The 26513-nt window shown below is 48.0% G+C and overlaps 2 protein-coding genes across 2 annotated transcripts; one reads left to right on the top strand and one right to left on the bottom strand.

The window, feature by feature from the left end:
- Nucleotides 1–17: 17 nt before the first annotated feature.
- Nucleotides 18–8864, top strand: LOC114028533 (mRNA turnover protein 4 homolog). Its single transcript, XM_027842805.1, has 8 exons — nt 18–134; nt 1398–1456; nt 2860–2963; nt 5093–5174; nt 6403–6470; nt 7819–7970; nt 8341–8417; nt 8535–8864. Exons 1-8 carry the CDS (start codon nt 107–109, stop codon nt 8694–8696), a joined length of 732 nt encoding a protein of 243 aa, XP_027698606.1. The 5' UTR covers nt 18–106; the 3' UTR covers nt 8697–8864.
- A 3713-nt stretch (nt 8865–12577) lies between these two features.
- On the bottom strand, nt 12578–22113 carry LOC114028503 (aflatoxin B1 aldehyde reductase member 2-like). Its single transcript, XM_027842765.1, has 7 exons — nt 21774–22113; nt 18311–18498; nt 17591–17695; nt 17063–17159; nt 16525–16624; nt 15297–15426; nt 12578–13008 (listed from the first exon to the last, which is right to left on the bottom strand). The coding sequence occupies exons 1-7, from the start codon at nt 22111–22113 to the stop codon at nt 12847–12849; spliced, it is 1122 nt and encodes a 373-aa protein (XP_027698566.1). The 3' UTR covers nt 12578–12846.
- Between the last annotated feature and the right edge of the window lie 4400 nt (nt 22114–26513).

The raw sequence follows: 26513 nt of genomic DNA, 5'->3' as shown, positions 1-26513 counted from the left end.
ATCAGGCACTCGACATAGGCACCTTGGGCAGTCGGGATCCCAAGAGCCCTCGCGGCTCCGGGGTCCTCGCAGGCTCAGCCGGAAGAGCACACGTGCTGGGAGCAACATGCCTAAGTCCAAGCGGGACAAGAAGGGTGAGTCTTGAGGGCTGGGCTGCGGGGGCTGCCGAGGCAGCCTCGGGGCGTGTTCTAGGGAACCGAGGACCCTCATCCCATCCCCGAGCAGCTCGGGCCCTTTGCAGGTTCCCTAGAAGCGAGGGCCATTGGGGAAATTGAGGCGGGGAGAGGGGCAGGGCCTTCTCCCTCTTAACCGCAATTTTCCTTCCGCCTTTACAGATGAAAACGGGCGGGGGTGGGGAGGTAGGGTCAGCGGGTCAGCACCTTGTCCAGCATCGCTCCACGTTCAGGGTTTCCTCTAAGCTCGGGAGCGCCTTGATGTTGCGCCTGCTGTGTGCCGCGCACTGTGCTAAGCGCTTTACAATTGTCTTTTCTTTGATCTTCGCCACCACCTTGAGAAGTGGGTGCGACGTAATCCTTATTTTACAGATGGGGAAACTGAGGCAGACCTAGGTGAAGCAGTTTGCCTGGGGTCACACAACTAGGTAGTGTCTGAGGCAGGATTTGAACTCGGTCCCATCGTGGAGCTGTCCTTTTCACCACCTGGATGCCTCAGTTCTGTTGATACAGACCTTCCTCCAGGGCTCCTCCCTGATCAAGTGAAATGATGGTTGTAAAGTGCTTTGCAAACCTGCCAGTGCTAGCAATTCTTGCTCTTGGTGCTGTCCTCACAGCACCCCTGGGAAGGGGAGAGGCCAACAAGCATTTATTCATCACTTACTGTGTACCAGGCTGTACTAAGCAGACACCCTGGATTTGGAATCAGAATCTGGGTTCCGATCCCAGCTGGCCCTGGGACCTTTTCCTTCCTGGAGCTCAGTCTCATGTTCTGAAACGTGAAGGAATTGCCTAGGTGATTTTTAAGCCCCATTCTATAATAATTTATGGTAATCCCTCCCACGATGCCCAAGGTTACTTATGCAGCTGGTCAGTGGTAGAGCTGGGGCTTGCCCTCAAGCCTCAGCATTTCCAGACCCAGTTTTTTGGTGCTTCTTTTTGTACTTCTGTCCCGAGGCAGTGTATCTTTAAATACAAATTTCTTCTGAGCAGATCGATGGTTCTGGTGTAGGGAAGGTGGGCAAGTAAAGGGCTAGTCACTGGTCCTTTGGATATTGAAATCTCCATCTTGGGCTGAGTAAAACCGTGTGTCCTTCCCCGAAAGGCTTCTGTCTCCAGTTGTGGGATGGAACAGTTAACCTTCACCTGCTTTGGTCACTCCTATCTGTATTCCACCATCTTGAGCCTACCAAAACTAAGCAGTCATTCTCTTCTCTGTCCCAGTTTCCTTAACGAAGACCGCCAAGAAGGGCTTAGAACTCAAACAAAACCTGATAGAAGAGGTAAGAGGAACATGGTGTTGATGTGGTTTTGGGAGGTTCAGGGACCCCCCAAGGACCAAAGTCCAGGACAGGGTCCTCTTGAATGAACTCAAGCAATCTTCCAGTCAGGTGGCAAAAATTTTATTGTGATGCTAATATGGTGGGCAGAGCTCCTTAAGGAATTCTGCAGCCTAACTGGAATGATGCTAAAGCTTATATAGGAAAAGTAGTCGATTGTGTGCCAGGTATGCTAATTAGGTGATAACATACAACCTTGGTCACAGGTATCTTGTACTACTTTACTGCTGGAAAGGAGGGGGAGGGTTCCTAAGGGGCGTAGGGGTGTGTTTTTGTCTGTTATGTCAGAGACAAGATAGATTTGGGGGTTGATGTCTGTAACTTGACCTCAGAATCTTATGTAAGTTATCTTGATAACTGTGGGAATCTGTACATGATAATTTTGTTGATACAAGATAATGAGATAGTTTATCTCACTGGGCCCACTCCTGAGTTATTGCCAGAGAAAGGGTCTTTGAGCTGGGGAGAAAACTGTCAGGGATAGTGTTTTGAGGCTAGAGAGAAATATGGTCTTGGAACTGAGGTTCGAGCAGCCCATCAATGTCATCATTTTCCATCCCTCCTCTGACAAAAAGCTAAGTGTTTGAGAGAGTCTGGGAAATTAGCCACTTAAACAGTGATAGAATTACAGAGTTGATGATATTAAGCTCTTCTGACAGCTCGGGTAGAAGTGCCAGAGAGGGAGGTTGAAGCCTAAAGAAGCAAGAATTTCATTAGGGTTAGTGGTCTTAACAAGAGAAGTAGTGACCCCTGTTAACGGAAGGACTCTGGCAGAGGTTAGAACGGGGATTTCTGCATGACGTGGGAGGGGCAACTAACAGCTAGGGAAAGGGCCATAAGGGCCTTTTGTGGAAGGCAGCACCTGAGCTGACACTTGAAAGAAGCTAAGGATTCTCAGGTGTGTAGCACAACCCGTGCAGAGTCACGGAGGGGGGAGGTGACAATGTTGTGTTGCAGGAACTGGAATCCACAAGACCTGGAAAATGATTTGATCCAAAGGAGTGGGAGAGAGGGAAGAGTGTAGTAGGACTCAGCTTGTAAACCTAGGAAGCTGAAAGGCTGGTGATACCCTCTGGAGAAATGGGGATTCAGCAAGAAGTCCCAGCCTTAGTTTTTTCCTAAAACACTGACCAATTAAATTCAACGAATATTTGTTATGTACCTGTAGTGTGCACAGCGCTGTGTCACAAGCTGTGGATGCACCCAGCCCCCCAGCCCCCCCCCCATGGACCGTAGTCTAAGAGGGAATAAGACACCAGCACATACAGGCTCAGGGCCTTAGATGTTGTAGGGAAAAAGTAATAGGGGAGGGGCTGAGAGGCCTGACCTCTTGAATTTTCCCACAGCTTCGAAAATGTGTGGACATGTACAAATACCTTTTCATCTTCTCTGTGGCAAACATGAGAAACAGCAAATTGAAGGATATCAGGAGTGCCTGGAAGCACAGCCGGTGAGAAGGGAGCCGGGGCCGGGGCCGGGGCCTGGGGTGGCGTGGCGTGTTACTCTTGCCTTCTGTTCCAAGGATGAGTCCAGTTCCAGGCAGGCTGTCTTCTCATTCAGCATACACTGCAGCTTTTGCTGACCTTGGACATTGCCAGCATATGGGCAGCTGCATCTTGTCTTAAACCTCCAAAGAGTGAAAATCTCTATTGATCAAAAACATTCTATCTCATTTTATACTTTTCCTTCCATTAAACTGACTTTTATTAAATGCTTATTACATGCTGAATACTAGCAATACAAAAGTGGAAAATGGCACATTCCAGGCATCCAAAGAGTTCCTGTGCTAAGTATGATAGAAGGCAGAACATGATGGGGCATGAGAATGATATAGTTGACATTTACAAAACACTTTCTTCATAAGAACCCAATAAATTTTAAAAAAACATTTTTAAATCCCAGTGAATTAAGGAATGCAAGAATCATTTCCCCTACTTTACAGGCATAGGAATGATGCCTAGAAATAAGGAACTTGGCCAAGGTTACATAACTAGTAGGTGGAAGAGCTTACACTTGAATCCTGGTCTCCTGAAATCCATTCTCTTTAGAATAAATTTATTTGTTTTTATGAGTATTTATAATCTGTCTCTCCCACTGCCCCCCTCCCCTTGAACAAATTTTAAACAAATGAGTCATAAAATGAAAAATAAAACTCATCACAAATGTGCTTAGTCAGCAAAACATTCCCACATTGACTACACCCAGAAATGTCTGTCTTTCTTTGTTACGTTCATCTCCTCCCTGGCAGGAGTAATATGTTTCATCCTCAGTCTTCTGGGCTCGTGGTTTATCATTGCTTTGATCAAAGTTCTACAAGAGTTGCTAGAAATATTTCTGTACATACAGGTCCTTGGTCTCTTTTTTTTTCCTTTGGGGAATAGACCAAGTCAGTCAATCCAGGCCCACCATGTGCCAGACGCCGAGCTAAGCACTAGGGCTGCAAAGAAGGGTAAAAGACAGTCCCTGCTCTCAAGAAGCTTCTGGCCTAATGGCCCAGCAATGATGTAATTGTGTCAGAGTGTGTGCTGCACTCAGGAGCTCTTGGGTATTGCACCCAGTCGTGCCAGAGTCGCTGCACCGGTTCACAGTTCCGCTCACAGCAAGTCCGTGTGCCTCTTTCTCTGCAGCCACTCCAGCATGTGTCGTCAGCTTCGTTGGTCATTTTTGCCATCTTAATGGATGGGAGCTGGAACCTCAGAGTGGCTTTAATATTAGCAACAATGTTGTTGTTGATAGTTTGGATTTTTATCCACAAAAACTACCTGTTCGTGTCCTAGTGTTATACTTGAATTGTATACGAGTCTTTTTTACCTTACTTTAAGCAGCAGCAGGATGGAGTAGAGAAAGTGCTGGGCCTGAATTTCAGTCCTGCATCTTACCCTACTAGCTGTGTAACACTGGGTCAGCAACTCTTATCCTCTAAGCCTTGGTTTCCTCATTTGTACAGTGGGAATAGTACTGCCTGTAGTATCTCCCTCCCCAAGTTGTCATGAAGCTCAAATGAGGCAGTATATGTAAAAACTTGACTAAGTTTTTTTTTTTTAATTTCTACTTAATTGTGAGCTCTTGCAAGCAGATTCTGTTTGGAGGCGTACCCTTGTATCCTCAGCCCTGAACATGAGCAGCTGCTACACAGAGAAGTCACTTAAGAAATGTCTCTGAATTGAATTGAAGGCTCAGTGCCGTTGTAGGCCGATTCCTTAGGACTCGGAAGGTCTGTGGAGTCCAGTCTAGGGGCATCAGGCAGGCACCTCAGCATGATGATGGCGATTTCCATTCTGTAGTGACCCAAGGCTTACGGACCACTTTCCTCACAGCCTGCCCACCTCCCCCAAGAATGAGCAGATCAAGGCCTGGTCTCATTTTAAAACTGGAAGTGGAGGTTGGAGGGACCTGTCCACAGGCATCCAATGAGGAAATGTCAGAACCTACGCCTCCTGGTCCTGGTTTCTGGTACTTGAATCTCTGATCTTCAGGCCACAGGGTACCTACCATCTTGCATAATTTCCCTAGAAAGTAAAAAGAAGGCCCAGAAGAAGAGAGGTGCCTCCCTGATGATCCCATTGTCTTTCTCTTCAGGATTTTCTTTGGCAAGAACAAAGTTATGATGGTGGCTTTGGGCCGAGGTCCCACTGACGAATATAAAGACAACTTGCACCAGGTGAGCCCCTTTTCCCTGTCCTTCAAAGAGGGGAGATCCCATTCTCCTGATCTCAGCAAATCTTCCTTTAGCCAGTTCCATGCACCTCTGCTGAGAAAGTCTGTTTGACTGGGACATCGAGAGTCCTGGGGGCTTTTGGAGCCTGGGGCCACGCATCTGGAAGGCCCAGCTTCTGCCCGCCCCCTGCAGTGGTCACCTCACTTCTCCCCCCTTTTTTTCAACCACTTAATTCTCGACCAAAGCCTTTCATCTCTCTTCCCTTGGAAGGGACACAGAATAAAAAGAGGACCAGTTGGGAATGTAGGGTGCCCATCCTAGTCCTGTCTTGTTTGACGCATTATGGTCCCTCCTTTGGCAGTGTCTCTGGCGAGGGCCACGGACCCCATCCGTCTAAGAAGGAGGTTTTTAAATCTACAGAATAAGAACATGGGATTACAAAGGAAACTAATGCTGTTGAAATACAGTGACCAAAATCTGGTTGGTTTATTTTTTTTAAAGCAAGTTCAGATGCCAGATTAGAGCATCTGATTCCATAGAAAGTGATGTCACTGCAGTTTTTGCTGGTGGATTAGGTTTTGCTAACTTGGAGACTGCGGAGAACCTTCTCCCCCACAGTAAAGAAGGCCACACCTGGGCAGGACCATGGAAAGCACTTTCATGTCCTTGATCCTCCCTGTCTGGCCTGCATCTATCAGGCTTGGCATTTCCCTTCCTTGCATCTTTCAGTTCTGGACCACCCCCAATTTAATCTTTTTCTCCTCAGCCCAGTCTTTAAATTAAATTGGTCAGCTGTGTTCTCGCTAGCTTTGTTGGGAGAATGTGGCCATGGGACCTTCTTACATATCTGCCCAAGAGCTAATGATCCTTTTATGTATGAAAGTAACCAAAATGCCCTGGCTAATCCACCAAAAAAAAAAAAAGGAATAAGTTGTCAGTAGGGAGATAATGGGATGCGATTCTAGGGGCTCAGGGTGCAGAACGCCCCAGAGCTACTCAGCAGTGACATTGCTTTAGTAGTCCTTTACCAGTGCCTTGCTAATGATGATAATACCCCTGCCTACAGGGCTAGGTAGTGATTTCCTTGTCCCCAGTAAAGTTCAAGCAATGACTGGAAAAATTTCAGGAGTGATATGGAGGGGATTTCTGAACCAAGGTAAAAGGAGTAGGTGCGCTTCTTCCAGCTCCGCTGGGAACTTTCATTGTGACTCAAGATTTTTGTTCCCCAAAGGTCAGCAAGAAGCTGAGGGGTGAGGTCGGTCTCTTGTTCACCAACAGAACAAAGAAGGAAGTGAATGAGTAAGTGTTTTAAGACTGGGAAAGGAGCCAGAGGTAGGAAGGATTTGTGATTGAGGAGAAAGGCAGACACAGCACCTGGAGGACTGCATCTTGGGGGGATCGGTTCACGTCTCTGGCCAGAAGGCAGCTGGCTCACAGCCGGGTCCCAGAGACCTGGTGGTGCTGGGGGGCTTTCCAGGCTTGCCAGCCTTGTTCATGTTTAGTAAATGCTGCTGGGTGCAGGGCCAGGTGTTAGAGAGGCAGGAGACCCCCACCTTCCAGTAGAACCCCCAAGGCAGAGTTTTGTTCTGATAAATCTGGGGTCGGAAAGACCGAGCTGAAAAATCATGATGTCACAGGGTGGTGCCAGCCCAGGCTTCTTCACCCAAACTGAGCAGAAAGAATGGTCCTAATGGTCCTAAATGGTCCTAAGCCATGGGTCATGGCAGGCAGTGTCTGTCACCTGATCACAGGCCTCAGGAAGGGGACATAGGCCCATTTGGACTTGCAGCCAGGAATAGCAATTACAATGGCAGCTAATATTTATATAACACTTAATACCTGCTAGGCACTTTGTACTTGTTATGTCACTTAATTCTCCCAACAACCCTAGGAGGTGGGTGCTGTTTTTCCCGTTTTACAGATGAGGAGACTGAGGCAAATGGGTACAGTGACTTGCCTGGGATCACACAGCTAGTAAGTGTCTGAGATCAGATTTGAACTCGGGGCTTCCTGACTCCTAAGTCCCTCACTGCATGCACTGAGCCACCCAGCTGCCTCAGAGGTCACGGGCTACTCTGCAGCTGCCTCAGAGGTCACGGGCTACTCAGCAGCTGCCTCAGAGGTCACGGGCTACTCTGCAGCCTAATTTACTCATTTTTGAAGCAGCCGGTGTTTGTGAGAAGGTCATGAGGTCATAGATCTGGACTGAGAAGGGACCTCAAAGTCTTCCTGCTCCAACCCTGTCATTTTACAGATGGGGAAACTGAGACCCAGGAGGGTAATGACTTGCCCAAGGTCACACATATCCTGCGTGTCAGAAGTGGAGTTTGAACCTAGATCCAGTACTCTGTACTGTCTCGGATCCCACCTCTGACTGTGCCAGTCTGACTTTTGACAAGTCATTTAATCTTTCCCTTAGGGCCTCAGTTTCCTTATCTGTAAGATGAGCGGGTTAGATAAGTGACTGCCGCAGTCTCTTTGAGCTCCAGGTCCATGAACATGTAATACGAAGACAAACAAATGACCCAGCCCCTGCCCTCCATGAGCTTAGGTCAAGGGGTTGTGGAGCAGGTGTACAGGGTAGGGCCTGGCTCAGATGAGCCCCCATTGGGGCCAGTGACTCCTCTCTCACTTCCTTCTGCCCCAGGTGGTTCAGTAAGTATGCAGAAATGGATTATGCCCGGGCTGGTAACAAAGCGACCTTCACCGTCAGCCTGGATGCGGGGCCCTTGGAGCAGTTCCCCCATTCCATGGAGCCTCAGCTGAGGCAGCTCGGTCTGCCCACTGCCCTCAAGAAAGGTAAAGGACACGTGGGCTGTGTGGGTGTTGGAAACTTGGCCTGAACCTCCCTCTCGTCTTTTCAGACGTGGCACACTGTGGGTGTGGAAGCTCACATACGCTGTCAGACATGGCTGATGGGTTGGGTGATTTTGTCAAATGCCTTTTTCCCCTCTGTCTTTTCTGTTCTGTGTCATAAGGGGTGGCCTGGCAGGGAAGAAAGGGGGAAGGATTAGGAAATGACAATAAAATGAAAACAAATATCAGAAAAAAGGAAGAGATTAGCTCCATCACCCCTGAAGGAAGTTGGTGTTTGCCCCCACTGGCAGGCATCTCGCTTTTTCTGGGACAGTGACCCAGAGAGCCCACTTCACCAGGATCTTTTCTGCAGGTGTGGTGACCCTCATCTCTGACTACCAAGTGTGTAAAGAGGGCGATGTGCTGACCCCTGAGCAGGCTCGAGTCCTGGTGAGTAATGGGGAGGGCTAGTGAGCAGAAGGAAAGACTGAGCCCAAGCCTCTTCCCCTCTCCCCTACCCCCCACCCCCCTTTCCACCGCCCCGACCCCTCTGCTTTGTCTCTTCAGAAGCTGTTTGGGTTCGAGATGGCAGAATTCAAGGTTAACATCAAGTACCTGTGGCAGGCTGAGTCAGGGAAGTTTGAACATCTGGGGGAGGACGCCAAGGAGGACGATGACGATGACAGCAGCTCCTCAAAGAAATCAGAAGACATGGAGGATGACGACTGAGCGAGGACAGCGCGGCCCAGGGTGCAGGACTTCACCCTGTGCAGCCTCTCTGAACAGCTGCCTTCCTTCTCTAAAGGAAGAGTGACTGACCTTGCAGGACTCAGGAGGGAGAGAGGTGCAGGGCACACATGACTGTATTTTTATATAGAATAAAGCCTTGTCCATGGAGTGGGTGCACCTCGGCTCTCCCTAGGGGCAAAGAGAGGACTGTGGCTCCTTGCTGTGAGCGCTGGCAGGGCCTGGCCTTCTGCCTAAACCCTTCAAGCCCTGGAGGCTCAAAAGGAATGGAGGTGACTGTCCTGGTGCTTCTCTTAGCCCCACTTGCTTCCCGCTGCTCCAGACATCTGTGATAGAAAGTGCCAAAACTGGGATTTTGGAAGCTGCAGCCCCTGGTACCACTGCAGTGAAGTGGTCAGCCGTAGGGAGGACAAAGGGGCCGGGGCGGCTAGGACCCTGAGAGGAGGGGCCCAGTGCTCTCAGTTGGGTTCCTTCACATGCAAGTACGTTACAGTGTCCACAGTGCAAGATATCCCGTATTGGTCTGTGTGTGAGGTGGAGACGATAAGACCCATGCTTGAAACATCAGGGCTTAGCTCTAGGCCCCAAGGGAGACAGGCATGGCTTCTCAACTTTATTACCCCCCACAATGCTAACTCACATTTATATAGCACTTTTTGGAGGTTTGCAAAATATCCTCAAGACATCCCTCTGAGATAGGCGTGATGAGTGTTATCTCTGTTTTAGAGATGAGGAAACTGACTCAAACCCAGGTCTCAATTCCAAAATCCAGTGCTCATCCCACTGTGCCATGCTCTTTCTCACAATTCCAGAGGCATAGAATGTGGCACCTGCTTGGTGCCAGTGATGACCGGCACCAGACGACCCGCTGGGGGTGCAGGGCCATTCACAACAGCCTCTAGGCTCAGAATGTTGCCACCTCGAGGCCACATGTGGCCCTCAAGGTCTCAAGGAAAGGATTGCATTGGAGGACCACATATGGCCTCGAGGCCACAGGTTCCCCACCCCTGGGCTAGGGGGTCTTGCCTGTTTCTGCCGCGGCCCCTATGGGCAGCATCTGGTGAAGCCCACGACTCTTTCTCAGAGTGTGTTTGAATGTTTAAAATTCCAGCCTCGCAAAGGAAACCAATCATATTGAAATACAATTATCTAAATATTTTCAAACAGATTAGGCACCCCCAGGCTAGGTTTCCTTTCTTTTTCCCAACTAAAACCCCTCCGTCCTCTGTCCTCCTTAAAGCCTTTCCTCAGTTCTCTCCCCATTTCTCCTGACCGTGTCTTGTTTCTCCATAGTTGTTTGTACATTGTCTCTCTGAGGGCAGGTCTTTTGCCTTTCTCTCTGTCCCCACAGTCCTCAGCACATAGTGAATGCTTGTTGGCTGCCTGACTTGACAAACGGGGCCCAAATTGGAAAAGGACTTAGCCCAGACTTCCAGCTGGGAGGACCTGAGGGCCCGTGCCCAAAAGGAAGCCTGTGAACCCTAAGCAAGTGCTCATACACCCCCACATTTGGGTGGTGGAAGTGTGATCTCTTCAGTGAGATCTGAGTTAGGAGAGCTGGCTTCCTGATCCCAGGTCTTACCGTCGTCATCTCGGAGACGTGCTGAGCCTCATTTTCCTATGCAGTAGAACAGAAATGCGTAATCTTCTCACAAGGACAGTGGTAATAAGAGAAGTCCTCACCAAGCCGGTGTTTGCACTCGTGGCTACAAGTAACTAATTGGAAACAGCACTAATCCTGAGATGGAGTGAATTTCATTCAACATTTGTGAAGCACCTACTATGTTCCAGGCATTGTTCCAAGTGCTGGGGATACAGAAAGAGGCAAAAGACAGATCAGAGAGCTCGTGGGGGAAATCCCATGAGATAAGCCCCATTTTTATTCACGGGTGCCAGGATGAGGCTCTCCCGGGCCGGTTAGAGGAAAGCTGATGCTGTTGGTGTGTTTTCCACCAGATGCTAGCTGGGCTAACTCCTGGGGCTTGACTCAGGACCCAAAACCATCCCTCTGGGCAGGTGGAGAGTTCTGGCACTTAAAAGAATGTGGGTGTAAAATCATTAAAAAGCTTTTCATGGTGCAGACAGCCTCAGAGGTGTTCTGTTCAAGGAATGATTACTGCATTCTAATGGCACTGAGGTTTGCAACGTGTCTTATCTCAGTCACAACTAAAAAGAGTCGTCGTTCGTTGTCCAAGAGGACCTTGACATCAGGGAGGTGATGCCATGACATGGATTTAAGTGAGGGAAGGCTGAGCAGTCACCAGGCTCACTTTGTCCTCTGGAGCCATCTGGGTCCAGTGGCCAGATGTGGATCAGGATGACTGGAGATGGCCCAGGATGCAGTGGGAGACCTTGGCCACCTTAAGCTAAGGTGTTTCCCAGGTCTCAGTTTGTCTGAGGCAATACCCATTCGGTGATTAAGGCCAAGTAACAGTACAGAGTACTGGATCTAGAGGCATAGGGTATGTGTGACCTTGGGCAAGTCATTAACTTCCTGGGCCTCAGTTTCGTCATCTGTAAAATGATAGGGTTGGACTAGAAAAACTCATTTCCCTCCCAGGTCTAGATCCATGATGTCATGACCTTACACACACTAGCTAATTCATAAATGAGTAAATTAGGCTGCTGACGTGTTGTTTCTGTTGTCTGAGGCAGCTGGGTGGCTCAGGGAATACAGTGAGGGACTTACGAGTTAGGAAGCCCCGAGTTCAAATGTGATCTAGACATTTAGTAGCTGTGTGATTGATCCCAGGCACATGACTTCACCTGTTGGCCTCAGTCTCCTCATCTAGAAAGTGGAAGTAGAATTAAATGACGTAATTACAAAGTGCTTAGCACAGTTACAGAAACGTTAGCTGCTGCTATTATTATTCCTGGCTGCTGGTCCACATGAGCCTGTCCCCCCTTCAGAGTGACAGATACTGCCCCCCCTGGTACTTAGGACCATTCTTCCTGCTTAATTTAGGTGTCTGGCAAACTCCCTCTTCCACGTAAGGCAAGAGTGACAGCCCAGGACTGAACTGTTAGTGGCTAGAGCTTATTTTGAACTCTAGTCTTTCCAAATGCGTCCAGAGCTCGCCCCTCCCTCACACATACCTTACTAGCTTACAGGGTTCTATGAGTATCCTTCATGTTTTTCAGATGAGCAAAGGGGAACTTCATAACATTTCTGTGGTCATGGGATAGATTTAAGAGTCAGGATTTGAACCCACATCTCAGACACTTCCCAATCCATTCAAAAGACCCATGTTTGCTTCAGTATGATTTTATCACACGTTGACGTTGCCCACACCTCTATGAAACTCCCTTTCTCCTTATTTGGGGAGAACGTTCCCAAGCCCCCAATTTTGAAAAGGGAAGTAGCATCAGCTCTCCCTGGCAAAGAGGAGGTGGTGGTACGTGCTGGACAACTGAGTGGTTGGCCCCGCAGGACACAGATGTGGGACACAGTGGCCCCGGCCAGAGGGCAGAAGACTTCAGGGAAGCCAGGAAGGCTGCCTCAGCATCAGACTGCGCAGCCAGGGCTGAAGGGATTAGCCTGGTTCTGCCTGGTGTCAGAGGTCGGGCTGGGGGCAGGCTTAGTTAGGTTCAGTGGCTGGTAAAACTCTTAGAATCTCACGGAGCCAAAGCAGACTAGGTCTGGTGTACTACACAGAGGAGCCCTGTTCAGACATGGACTGGCTTATCTGGTCCAAGGCCCTCCTCACCATACTTGGAGGCCTCCATTCCTTGTCCAGCACGCACCAGCAGCCTGCTCTTCAGGAAGGAGCCAGGATCTGCCGCTGACTTGCCTCTTCCCACCAAGGACCCAACCAACCCCAGGCCCCAGAAGAGCCCTGCTCATAATTCACTCTAGACCACTCTCCTGTGCAACATTTGCTTTTATTCCAACAGGACAGGACAGAGCTGGTCTTGGCCCTCACCCTTCTCAACAGTAGGAGCAGCAGGGCAGGGGGCCAGAGGTCTTACGTCCAGGAAGGAGGCTAGAAAACCATGGATTCAGAGAACAGGGACAATTTGAAAGACAGAGCTCAGGCTACAGCAGGTTAAGACAAAGGCTGGCTGATGGGGCTGACAGCATGGGGACAGCCAGCATCAGTGAGGGGGCCTCTCTCCACCACCATGGCTGGAGCTAGCGGAAGTAGTTGGGACATTCGTGGGCAACGAGGTTCCAGGCTTCGTCAAAGGCCTTCACCACCCCAGGCTCCAGAGGGCCCTCCTCTGCTGCTGCCATGTTCTGCTGCAGCTGCTCCAGGCTGGACATGCCCAGGATAACGGCGTCTCCACGGGCACCCTGTCAGGAGAGGAGAGACAGAACCAGGTATGTGTGTAGGTCATATGAGAGGGGTATGGGGTTGAGGTGGAGGGGTAAATGTTTAACATCCACCTCTCAGGGAGGGGTGATGTTCAGGATTGTGGTGATAAATGTTTGACAACTAGCTGTCCAGAGGAGGACATGTGCCTAACAACACACTTTTAAATTTAATCTACTTCATTAACATTTTCTCCATTGATTCCTTAAGTCTACGCAGTAAAATAATAAATCAAGCCTGCTGGGGGCAGGGCTCAGTGATAGAGAGGCAGAAGACAAAATATAGCGTTTGCTAACTTCTGAGTTACAAATGCTCACACTCAAAAAATTTTTTTCTGATAATTTTAATTTGCATTTCTTTAATCAATAATGACTTTGGACATTTTTTCATATGATTATAGACAGCTTTGATTACTTTGTCCGAAAACTGCCTGTTCATATGCCTTGACCATGTCAACTGAGGAATGGCTCTTATAAACTTGACTCAGTTCTCTATTTGTGAAATGAGGTCTTTGTATCAGAATTGCTATAAAAATTTCTTCACAGTTATGACTACCAGCTGTCACACTCAAAATTTAGCGATGGTGACATGAGCTAGCTCCAGGGGGATCCCCTGGATCTCCCACTATGATTCCATGAGGGCGGGAAATGTCTCTTACTTCTTTTTGTAGGTGCCCCAATAGAGAAGAGTATGAGACTTGGGGTCAGGGAGATCTGCATTCCAATTCTGTCTTAGACACTTATTAGCTATGGGACCCTGGACAAGTCATTTAACCTCTGCCTCAGTTTCCTCACCTGTAAAATGGGAATAGTAATAATGCCTACCTCACAGAGTTACTGAGGATCAAATGAGGTAACAGGTGTAAAGAGCTTTGGAAATCATGTGTTTGTCAGACTCTTTGTGACTCCATTTGGGGTTTTCTTGACAAACGTACTGGAGAGGTTTGCCACTTCCTTCTCCAGCTCATTTTACAGATGAGGAAACTGAGGCAAACAGGGCTGAGTGATTTGCCCAGGGTCACAAAGCTAGTAAGTGAATAAGGCCAAATTTGAACTCAGGAAGAGGAGTCCCTGACTCCTGGCCCAGTAATCTATCCACTGTGCCACTTGGCTCTCCCAAAAAAGGTACCAGAGTGGTTTGCCATTTCCTTCCTTCTCCAATGTATTACAGCAAACAGAGGTCAAGCAACTTGCCCGGGGTCACACAGCTAATAACTATCTGAGGCTGGATTTGAACTCAGGTCTAGGCCCAGTGCTCTATCCACTGTGCCACCCAGCTGCCTAAACTCCAGTTCTTTGGATCTCTCTCACCACATCTCTTTAGCATCATTAGGCTCCCGTAGGTGCTCCACCATAGGCCAGTTTAGGAAGCCTCCTGATGGCAGGCCACCATTGGGGGAGTACTAGCAGGCTGGGTGTATGACCAAACATGGCTCCTGGATAAGCTCTCCTAACTCTCGGTCATCCTTCCCATAACACGCCGAGAAGCACTCTACGTCCAACCAAACTGAAGGAAGGATTATTCCCCAACCCAGCTTTGCCCATGCAGGCAGGCCCTCTGTCTCTCACAACAGCCCTGGGGTGGGGACCATTACCCCCAAATTTCAGAGAAGGGAACTAAGGCCCATTGAGGTTATGCAACTTGTCCATGGCCATACAGTAAGTAACCCCACGAGGCTGGATTCTAACTCGGATCTTCCTGACACAGAAGTCAGGAAGTTGTCCATCCCATCTGACAAGACAAGAGGATGGAATGGGCTGCTGTGGTAAGGACCTATGAAGGTGAATGGGATGATGCCAATGGAGGGATCCAGAGCCCTGATAATACGAGAAACACCCTGATCACTGCAGCCACTCAGCTCAGGCTGCACAGGAAGTACAGTGGTGGTACCCAGACTGGGAGCTCCTCCAGGGCAGAAGCCCTCTTCTGCCTTTCTATGTATCCCCGGCACTCAGCACAGTGCCTGGCATACGGAAGGTGCCTGATAAATCCTTAATGACTGATGCACAGTACCAGCTTTTGGCACCTGGCCTTACATAACACAAATAAACACCCTGTTGGTCAATATACATTTAATATTGTTGTTGATGTTATTGTTAATCTCTTGGCTTGGTTTGCCTAAAAAGTTTTCAGGAAACATCCTTTTCCTATAATTCATTTATGATGTGTTTGTTAGCTATGTTAAAATTAGTATTTATCAGTGAGATAAAAGCCAAAGGGCTCAAGACCCCTGGGGATAGGTGGGTTCCTGGGGCCCCTGGGGCATTACCTGGAGCTGGGAGTGATGGTACATCCACCTGAGGGCTGCTGAGGTCATGCTGGGAGGGTTGGCCCCATAACATGCCGCCAGGGCTTTCTCCACAAGACTGATGGCTTGAAAGTGATGTTCCTTCCAGAAGCTGTGTTGAATGGGCAGAGAGGGAAGTTCAGTGGTCAGTGCCCCCAGGCTGGCCTCGGCAGGGCCTGTGTGGGGGCTCAGCTTGGCAGAGAACCCAGGCTCCCAATCACAGGAGCCCTGACAGAGTTAGGCAGCCCAGGCCAAGTTACAGTCCTGGCTCCACCAGCCGCTACTTGCTGGGCGACCACAGGTACTGTCTACTGCAAACCTCCAAGTGGGGCTGCACCTCCCCAGTGAGGATCCCCAAGCACCCAAAGTGACCTTTGTTTATGCTCAGCTACCACCCCATGAACAATTCATAAGCGCGGGACGGAGGCCTTGGGCACACGTTATCCAAGCCCTTCATTCCCCTGGGGTCATGTGTTCCCATAATCACCCATCTCATCCCATGTGACACCCAAGAGGGCCCATTTTAGGACTGGCTGCCACATTCTGGGAAGGACACTGAGAGAGTCCAGAGGAAGGTGAGGTCCCTCCAGGACATGGCAGACATTCAAAGAAGGGTTAAGGGAACTGGGGGGCATGGTCTAAACTTGGGGGCAGTTGGGAGGGCAGAAGGGCACCTGTCATACATGTGAGGGCCTGTCCTGTGGATGGTTCCAAATAGGTCAATTTTGTCTCAGTGTCAGGAAACCCTTCCTCATAATGAGAGGGGCCCAAAAAGGGAAGGGGCTGCCTGGGCTTCTGTGAATACAGGCCAGAGATCCACTTGTCAGGAATGGTTTCAAGGGGGCTCTTGTTCAGGTCTGGGTTGGACCAGATGACCCTGAAGGTGCTTTACCTCTTTTAATTACATCCTGTTTATCCTACACATAGCTTATTTTACATGCATTTGTTTGCCTGTAGTCTCCCTCATTAGACTATAAGCTCCTTGAAGGCAGGGACTGTCTTCTGTCTTTCTTTGTATCCCCAGCATTTAATAAATGTTTACCGAACTGAAGGTCCCTTCAAACCTAAGACGTGGGATGGATTCCCAGAGAGGCGGGCCAGGGGCTGTACCCATTTTTACAGACAGGAAAGTCCGGAGTTTCAGAGATGTCAGGTTTCCTTAAAACATTCTCCCGTCTGACCTGCTTCCCCACTGGGGAGCGGAGCTCACCGATTCCTGTAGGTCTCAGACCAGCTATTCCCAAAGAACCGGCCCTCGGGCTGTTTTTTGTCCTTGTCTTCATACCTGTACTTGCCAGTCAGGAGGCCACCTAAGGGAGACAGGACAGTCTGGTCTCAGGGATTCTGCCGAGAGCTGAGCCCTGAGAGCTCAGCCAGAAGTCAGGGCTCTGAAGGGGGGGAATGTACATTTCAACTTGGCCCCAAGCAAAGAGGAACGGAGCCATGCCCCTTGTCCACTCCCCTCGGCACCCCTGGATCTGGCCTGCATCCCGCTCCCAAGCTGGACCCACAAGATAACCAAACTCAGATTCCTGGAGCACTCTGACGTAGCTTTCACAAAATAACTCCTGGAGATTGTCAGTACAAAGTATTTTCTCTATCCGGACAGAGACGTTGCAATTTGCCCATGGACACACAGCTAGCAAGTATCAAAGGCCACATTTGAACCCAGATCTCTTGACTTCATGTCTTCATTCTACTATCCCACCCCACACACTCTGGGGTCCCCTCCCCCTCTTCCCTCCTACCAGCCAAAGGGTTGTATGCGTAGAACCGCAGTCCATAATGACGCAGGCAGGGGAACAGCTCCATCTCCACTTGCCTGGTGGTGGCATTGTACATGCCCTGTAAGGGAGGGAGGACAGCACAGATGAGGAGGCTCAGGGAAGGGAGAACTCCCCAAACCAGCCCGGGTCAGGAGAGGTCACAAGCTAGGCACGATGGCCGGAGGTCCAGTCCAACTCATTCACTTTACAGATGAGGAAACTGAGGCCCAGAGGAAAGAAGTCATTAGGTAGGAAGTGGCAGAGTCAGGATTTGAACCCAGGTCTTCTGTTTCCAAAGCCAGCACTCTTTCTGCCCCAAAGCACTAGGGGCAGAGCCCAAGATTCGAGTCCCAACCGCGTCATTTACTAGCAGTATCACATGGGGGCAGTCCCTCCCTCCTTTGACCTCGAGGGTAGAAAGGTTCCCTGCCCATGGGGCCGTGTGAACCTAATGACCAAGAAGGGCCCGCAGGATGTCCAGCAGCATCCCGGGCTCAGACAGGTGCTCACCTGGTACACCGTGGGGAGGACCCAGCCATTGTTCTTGCAGAGGGTGCAGATTTCAGCTACTTCCCAGGAGGAGTAGTTAGAGAGGCCCAGCTCTACAAACTTACCCTGCACGGAAGAAAGAGAAGGAGGGAGGGAAGAAAAGGGGAACAGAGGTGGGTAGAGGGGGAGTGGGAGAGAACCACTGGGTCAGGGCTGGGCCCCTGCTCTAAGGAGTCGTCCTGTTTTTTTTGTTGGGCTGTTTTTGTTTTTGGTTTGTTTTTTTTTTGGTGAGGCGATCCAGTTTAAGTGCCTTGCCCAGGGGCACACAGCTAGTAAGTGTTAAGTGTCTGAGGCTGGATGTGAACTCAGGTCCTCCTGACTCCAAGGCCAGAGCTCTATTCACTGTGCCACCTAGCTGCCCCTGTCCTTCTATTTTTATCTGAACTTGCCTTCCCTATTAGAAGGTAATTAGAATATCTTTGTGAGTAAGAACTGTTTCATTCATCTCCAGCTCCAGCATAGTGCCTGGCATATAGTAGGTGGTTAATAAATAATCTTGAATGATTGAATGATGCTCTAAGGCCTCTCCAGCTCTGACATCCTGTGTTCTAAGGGCCCTCCCAGTTCTGACATCTGGGTTCTAAGGGCCCTGCCAGCTCTGACATCCCCTGTTCTAAGGGCCCTGCTAGCTCTGACATCCCCTGTTCTAAGGCCCCTCCCAGCTCTGATATCTGCTCTCACCTCCTGGTGCAGCTCATTGCAGGCCTGTAGCGTCTCCTCCACAGGCGTGTCGTGATCTGGTGCATGCAGGTAGAAGAGATCCACTTGGGTGCACTGCAGCCGCTGCAGGGAGGTCTCCAGCTGGGAACGGACACTCTCAGCCCTCAGAGACTTCCCATCCCAGGGATTGGCCTTGGTGGCAATTTTCGCTGAAGGAAAAGAAGGTGGTAGGAGGTGGCTGAGATTCAACAGAGGGGAGCCCTGGCATTAAACATGAAATATTAGCTAAATGATAAGGCAAAAGCCAGAATGATAGCATTTACTTATTAGAAGGCAAGGACAGGAATAAATATTTACTCAGTACAAGGCTGAAGTGGGAATAATTATAACATTTATTCAATTATAATATTCAGTTATTAAAAATTACAATAATTACACAATTAAAACATTTAATTATTAAATAATTATAACATTTACTCAGTAGAACACAAAAGCACAGATAATCAAAATATAACCATCTATGCACAAACTCTCTCCCTCCACAGCACACACTATCAGGGATAGTGGAACCTAGTAGGGAGGCACATGGGTTTCTCTACTCAAATTGGAAGTAGCTCAAGACACTGACCAGCAGGCCTTAATGTCCTTGATCTCTTTAGAGAACAGTCAGCACCCTACGGAACTGCTTCTCTACACTCTGCTGGCTTTCTGGTCCTCTCAGCGCTTTTCTGTTCTTCCTCAGGCTGCTGATGTAGGATCCAGCTCTCTTAGACACTCCATCTCTCGGCTCCAGGCATTTTCTCTGCCTATCTCCCCGATGCCTGGAATGCTCTCCCTGTTGTTCCCCTCCATTAGATCGTGAGCTCCTTAAGGGCAGGGATTGACGGTTGCCTCTTTTTGTATCTGTGGCTTAGTACAATAGTAGGCACGTAGGTAAATGTTTACTGATTGACTGATTTTAAGATACAGACACTCTTGGCAGGGTGCTGAGAGAGTGTTAAGCTTTTTATTTTGATAACAGTAGTTAGCTTAGTCCAGAGAAATGTCAAGCTCCTTAGATTTTCTCAGAGGCTTTGAGGAGTTTTTCCCTCCCAAGCTATAGATAGCAATAAGGCTGTGTAACTTTTCCTAGCCAATTCTTCAGATAGCAGGGGATTCCCATTTTTTCTCAAAGTCATGCTTCTTCTCCATTTGTCATGATTAACTGCAAAGCAGACACAAAGCTTGTCTTTTCCCCTCAGTTTCTCCCTTTCAGACCAGAGGGCAGTAAAAGGCAACCCAGGTAAGCTTCTGTATCTCAAGTTCAGCCCTGATCTAAGAATTGTAAATTGGAAGGGGGTTTAATTTTTATTATGTACTTTTCACAGCTGACCCCACTCAACTGCTTAGGATGGAAGAATTTACTGATTTCCTTTACTGAATATCACCCTCTTCCCCCTCCCTGCTCTACCCCAAGCCAGGAATTCCATTGCTTCTACTAGTGAACTTTGCTTCTGGGTACAATTTGGGGAATCTGACCAGTGGGGGTGCAGGGAGGGAGGGAGGGGTTTAAAGGGCAATGAAAGAAGAAAGAAAATCTGATCACAGGTTGAGATGTTAGAGGCCATTCAGTTCAAAACTACTACTTTCAAAACCCTGGACTGAGCGTCAGAAGATCCAGGTTCCAACCCTACCTAGGACATTCACTAGCTGTGTGACCTGAAAAGGTCATTTAATCCTCCTGAGCTTCAGTTTCTTATCTGTAAAATGAGGGGGTTGGACCAGATGACCACTAAGGTCCATTTCATCTCTAAATCAATGATCTTATCTATGCCCAGACAGGTGAACTGAGATAGAAAGTGACAGAGCTGGTATTTAAGCCTACATTTCCCAAATCCCAAACCAGCACTCATTCTACAATTAGAGGAAGCTACATGGCAAAGCGGATAGCTAAAATGCTGGACCTGGATGTGGGAAAACCAGAGTTCAAATTCTGATGCTTTATTGTGATACCCTGGGCAAAAGTCACTTTACTTGACCAGTTTCTACCTTTGAAAATAAGGATGATTATGGCTCCAACCTCCCAGGGCTGTTGGGGGGCTCATATAAGATGACATGTGGATAGCACTGCAAAGCTTAAAGCACTATATAGATGTTAGTTATTATTAATCCAAGAGGAAAAAATCAAATTTAAAATAGTGACGAAGGAACTATGTGATAGAACAAACCCTTGGCTGCAAGTGAAGAGACCTAGGTTCCGGCCCCATCTATAGTATATTCACTCTGTGACCTCAGACCCATTCTCTGGGCCTCAGTTTTCTTCTCTTTATAATACAGGGCTAGGTGAAATCATCAGCCCATAATGTTCTCTGACAGTTTATTTCATGAGGTCCCTCCCAGCCCGGTAGCAGTCTGGGTTCTCAGGTTCCTTTCAGCTCTGATACTTTAAAAATTTGAGAAGGCAGCAGCTCAGGGAAGCTACTTACTGGAGGGACAGTTTGGGATGAGAGTGGAAGGGTCAATGTGAAGGGGATACATGGATCCTCTGCTGAAAGGTCTGGCCCTCCACCACAGACACTTCAAAACCTATACAGGGCAGGAAGACCCAATCTGAGTCTCTTTCCCTTCCCCAAGGGAGCCCCTAAGCAATCACAAACATGGGACAGAAGACTAGGAACAGTTACCCACCTTAGTGGACAAGAAGAGCCTTGGCCTCCATCTAGCTCCCATTCCCCCGCCCCCCAAACATACATACACCCAGGAACCTCAACTGATGAAGGGGAGGGGGTAATGAGGACAAGCTTTGGAGCAAGGGGTGCTCAGTAAAGTAGCTGATGCCTCACTGCTATTGGGATCCTATCAATGCTTGGATCAGTCTATGAAGGTTCCTAGAGTTAGAGACAGGACACTTCCTAGAGTACAAGGGTCTAACAAACCATCAGATCTGCTGACTGTCACGGGGGCAGAGGTTTCACTAGGAGAGCAGAGGAGGAGTGGGGGCAGGGGTGACTGGGGCTGCACAGTTCAAGGACAGGGCTACACTGGGTGTGAATAGAATTTGCCAGATCAATGGTCCAAGGATGCATGCCCTGGATTGCAACATTTGGAGGTCAGAGTTCATTGCCTCTGGGTAGGGCTGCATGGTGATGGATAGGACCGTGGAGTTTAGTGACCCACACCTCAGGTTAAGGGTTCCATGCCCTAAATTGCAACACCTGGAGGTCGGGGTTCATTGCCTCTGTGCAGGGTTGCACGTGGATGGATGGATGGGATTGGAGAGATTAGTGACCCACACCTCAGATTAAGGGTTCCATGACCCAAATTGCAACATTTGGAGGTCGGGGTTCATTGCCTCTGGGTAGGGCTGCACGTGGATGGATGGATGGGATTGGAGAGATTAGGGACCCACAGCTCAAATCAAGGGTTCCAGGGCGCATGCCCCAGATCTCACCCTTGCGGGGTAGGCAGGTGGCAGGCTGGGAGGGCTGGGGTCCGACCGGCTTACCTCTGCTGCCGCCGTCCCCCAGCCCTAGGCCCATGCTGCCCACGATACTCTCGGACTGGCCGTCGCTGTACATGAAGGCCGTGTCCAGCTCGCGGTGGCCACGCTCCAGGAAGGCGTGCACGGCGGCGGCGCTGGCTGACCCGTCCATGCGCCGGCCCATCTCCATCGTGCCCAGCACGGAGGCCGGCAGGGTCCGGGCCGCCGAGGAGGCGGCGCGGGCGGCGTGGGACATCGCGGCGGCAGCGGCGGCAGCACTAGGGCTGCGGGCACCGGCGGTTCCTCGGCCGGACCTGCAGCGGGTGGCAGCGCGAGCCACGACGCGACACGCGGCGCTCAGCATCTGGGGGGAGGGGACGCTGCGGCCTGCGTGCCGAAGCCCCGCCCCTTCCGTGACGTCACCAGCAGTCTCGGGTAAGGAGGGGCGAGAGCAGAGCGGGTCGCTCTCAGGGACCGTCTGCAAAGTGCGCTGCGCCGCCGGGGGAGGTGGAAGCCTTGCATCCTCCCGGACCAGGTTTGGGTGCTCTTTGGGTCCGCGCGGTCCCGGCGGAAGGCGGTGGGACTGGCCGGTGCGTACCGTTCCGCTCCCACCCCGGACCCTTCTCCGGTATCCCGGCATCTGGAACTGGAAGCAACTTGAAGGGAGCCTCTAGTCCAAACCACTCTCTTTTTTCAGATGAGGAAACTGAGGCTCAGGGACAAAAAGGGATTTGCCCAGAGTCGCCCTGAGCTAGGATTCCAGCCTAGGACTCGTTTATCCCGGCCCCACCCTGGAGTTCCAGCCCCCTGAGCAGGGAGAGCCAAGGAAGGACTGAAGCTTCCAGGCAAGGTTATCATTTATCCCCCTGGAAGGGACCCAGTAATCTGGCAGGGGTGGGAGGGCAGTCCTGGGGACCCAGGAGTCCTGAGCCTCGTGTCCAGTCACCCCCATTCTGCCCCTCCCTTCCATCACCCAAACAGGGAATTAATGAGCGTGCTTATAACAATCAGTGGAGGAAGGGATGCAATACATCATATTGCTGCGGTCTGAGAGGTTGAGAACCCTCAAAGACCGAAGTACCAGGCGGGGTCATCTGGAATAAATTCATAGACTCAAGCATTCTTTAAGTCAAATTGGCAAAAAGTGTATTGTTATGCTATATCAGTGGGCAAGGATTCTTAAGGAACTGCAACCTTAGAGCGGTACAGTTAAAGTTTATATAGAATAAAATGTAATAAAACATGTGCCAAATATCTAACTAGGTGATTCAGGGCGGGATTAGGGAGTGGTTAAGGAGTGGTCAGTTCTTAAAGGACCATGCACTTTTTGTATCTACTGCACAGGCATTTTTCCCAGAGTTCACTAGAAAAAGCCCACAAGGCGGGGACGCGTGGAGGTGTGATTTTAGGCCTGCTGCGGTCAGGGGTGACTGAGAGTTGTCCAGTCTGCCACCAGTCAATGTCTTGTTTGACAAGACAGATGTAGGGAATATACATATGTTTTAGGTCTAGAATACAGATAATGAGGAGTCCAGGATGTAGATAATGACATAGGGCGGTAGTATAGATAGTTCAGTGGGTAAGAATGTCTTTAAGGCCCAGTGCAAAGCCAGTTGAAACTAATAATTCCTTCAGGTGCTGTTTGTAACTGCACCAGGGAGAGAGATAAGGGTCTTGCTGGGGCCCACTCATGAGTACTTGCTAGGCACAGTGTCCTTGCTGGGGAGAAACTGTCAGGGATAGTGTTTCTGAGGCTAGGGAGAAATATGGTCATGGAATTGAGGTACCAGTACAACCACCCAAGCACCCCATCAGAATCAATCAAAAATCCAAAAAACCGTGCCATAAAATCTTTCAAAAATATTATGAACTTGACAAACATCAACACACATAATCATATCTACATAAAAATAGAAAAAGAGAAGTACATGTGAAACCACAAATTTCAATTCCGTAAGGCTTATTTTTTAAATAAAGAATAAATTTAACAGGGTAATTCCAATCCTGTTCTGTTTATTTGTATCTCAGTTTCCATCTGCTTTCTTCTCTGTATACTGTAAATGTTTCATTATTTAGGGGAACCACCATTATTCCCTTCTCCTTCACTCATAACTTTTTCTCTCCCCCCCAAAAAACCTAAACAACATTCTCTCTGAACTCTCCCACCCCAACAAATAAATATAGTCAAGAAGATTGAAAAAAAAAAGGTCTGTGCATTGGACTTGTCAGAAAATGTATGCCTCCTACACCTCTGAAGTCCATCACTTCTCTATCAGAAGGTAGGAAGCATTCTCTATCAGAGCACTAGAATGGTGGCTGGTCATTAACTTGGTCAGAGTTCTGAAGTCTTTCAAAGTTGTTTTCTTTTACCATGTTATCTTTGTATAAATTATTTTCCTGGTTCTGCATGCTTCAGTTTGCATCAGTTCATGGATACAAATTCCCAGATTTCTCTGAATCTAACCCTTTCTTTTTTCCTGTAGGACACAATAATACTCTATTCCATTCATATACAATATTATGTTTGGCCATTCCCTTTATTAAAACAAAGCGTTCCATTGTAAACATTTTTCTTTATATGAGTCTTTTCCTTTGGTCTTTGATCATTTTGGGGTACAAGGTATTCATAGTTAAGTAGCTTTTGGGGTATAATTCCAAACTGCTTTCCAGAATAGTTGAAGCAATTCCCACCTCCAGTAATAATATATTTATAATATATAATACTATAATAATATATTCCTACAGCCCCTCCAACAATTGTCCTTTTTTCTCTCAATCTGGTGGATGTGAGGGGAAAACTTCACAGTTGATTTAGTTTGCATTTCTCTTATTATTAGGGATTTGGAGCATTTTTTACATGGTATTTGATAGCTTGAATTTGTTTTTCAATCTGCCTGTTCATTTCATTTGACCATGATCTGCCAGGGAATCTAGGTGGCAAAGTAGATAGAGTGCTGGGCCTGGAGTCAGGAAGCCACTTCTTCCTAAATTAAGATCTGGCCTCAAACATGTACTAGCTGTGTGACTCTGGGCAAGTCACTTAACCCTGTTTGCCTCCGTTTCCTCATCTGAAAAATGAGCTGGAGAACTCTAGTATCTCTGCCAAGAAAATACCAAATGGGGTCATGAAGAGTTGGACATGACTGAAAAATGACTGAACACCAGGAAATGGCTCTATTTCTTATAGATTTGAATTATAACAAAAATGACTAGCATTTATAGAGAACTTTAATATTTGTAAGGCAGTCTACCAATTAATCAGAGTATGTTGTGCTAGGCACCCTGTGACCTGATTGCATCAACCCACTTGCTTAGTTGCCTGCCTCAGCTCTCCAAACATCTTGGATATCACACCTTAATCACTGAAGTTTGCAACAAAGATGTCCTTCAACTAACTCTTTCCCTTCTGATTTTTTAACATGGTATTTTTTTTTATTTTGCTAAACATTTTCCAATTACATTTTAAATGTCTTTTAAATTTTCAGTCACCAATTCTCTCCCTCCCTCCACCCTCTCCTGTACCTGTTGAGAAGGCAAGAAATATAATATCCATTATTCATATAAAGCCATGCAAAACATATTCTGGCTTTAGCCATGTTATAAGAAAAAAAAAGCAAGAAAAATAAAGTGAAAAAATATGTTTCAATCTACACTCAGTTCTCTCTCTGGAGATGAATAGTGTTTTTGCTCATGAATCCTTTTTAATTGTCTTAGATCATTATATTGATCAGAATAGCTACTTCTTTCATGGTTGATCATTGTTTCAATATTGCTGTTACTGCCTGTATACAACATCCTCCTGGTTCTGTTCACTTTGCTTTGCATCAGTTCATGTAAATCTTCCCAGGTTTTTCTGTTCATCAATTCTTGTAGCACAATAATATTACATCATATTCATATACCACAACTTGTTCAGCCATCCCCCAATTGATGGGCATCCCCTCAATTTCCAATTCTTTGCCACCACAAAAAGAGCTGCTATAAATATTTTTGTACATACCAGTCCTCTTTCTTTTTCTTTGTTCTCTTCGTGATACAGACCTAGTGGCAGTATTGTTGAGTCAAAGGGTGTGCACAGTTTTATAGTCCTTTGGACATAGTTCCAAATTGTTTTCCAGAATGGTTGGACCAGTTCCCAACTCCACCAAAGTGCATTAGTGTACCTATTTTGCCACAGCCCCTCCGACATCTGTCATTTTCCTTTTCTGTCGTGTTAGCCAATCCGATAGGTATGAGGTGGTACCTCAGAATTGTTTTAATTTGCATTTCTCTAATTTTTAGTGATTTAGAGAATTTTGTTTTCATATGTTTATTGATAGCTTTGATTCTTCTTTTGAAAACTGCCTATTTATATCCTTTGGCCATTTGCCAATTGGAGAATGACTCATAATCTTCTCAGTTTAGCTCAGTTTTCTTATATTTGAGAAATGAGATTTTTATCAGCAAAACTTTCTGTAATTTTTCTCCCAGTTTTGTGCTTTCCTTTTAATTTTGGTTTCCTTGATTTTGTTTATGGAAAAACTTTTTAATTTAATATAATCAAAATTCACTTTTTTATGTCCTGTGAGTCTCTCCACAGTTTGGTCAAGAACTCTTTCCTTATCCATGGTTGTATGAAAAGAATCTCCTTCTTTGTTTCTCTAATTTGTTTGTGGTATGATACAATATCTGTTGTGTTGTTACAGCTTGTGTATCAAAGAACCATTTCTACATAGCATTGGTCCCATCAAGTTGCCATCTAAATGAGGCTTGACTGAAGGGTGA

Source organism: Vombatus ursinus, unplaced genomic scaffold (assembly GCF_900497805.2).
Source record: "Vombatus ursinus unplaced genomic scaffold, bare-nosed wombat genome assembly UNPS02014884.1, whole genome shotgun sequence".
NCBI lineage: Eukaryota > Metazoa > Chordata > Mammalia > Diprotodontia > Vombatidae > Vombatus > Vombatus ursinus.
This window is presented reverse-complemented; position numbering and strand designations above follow the sequence as displayed.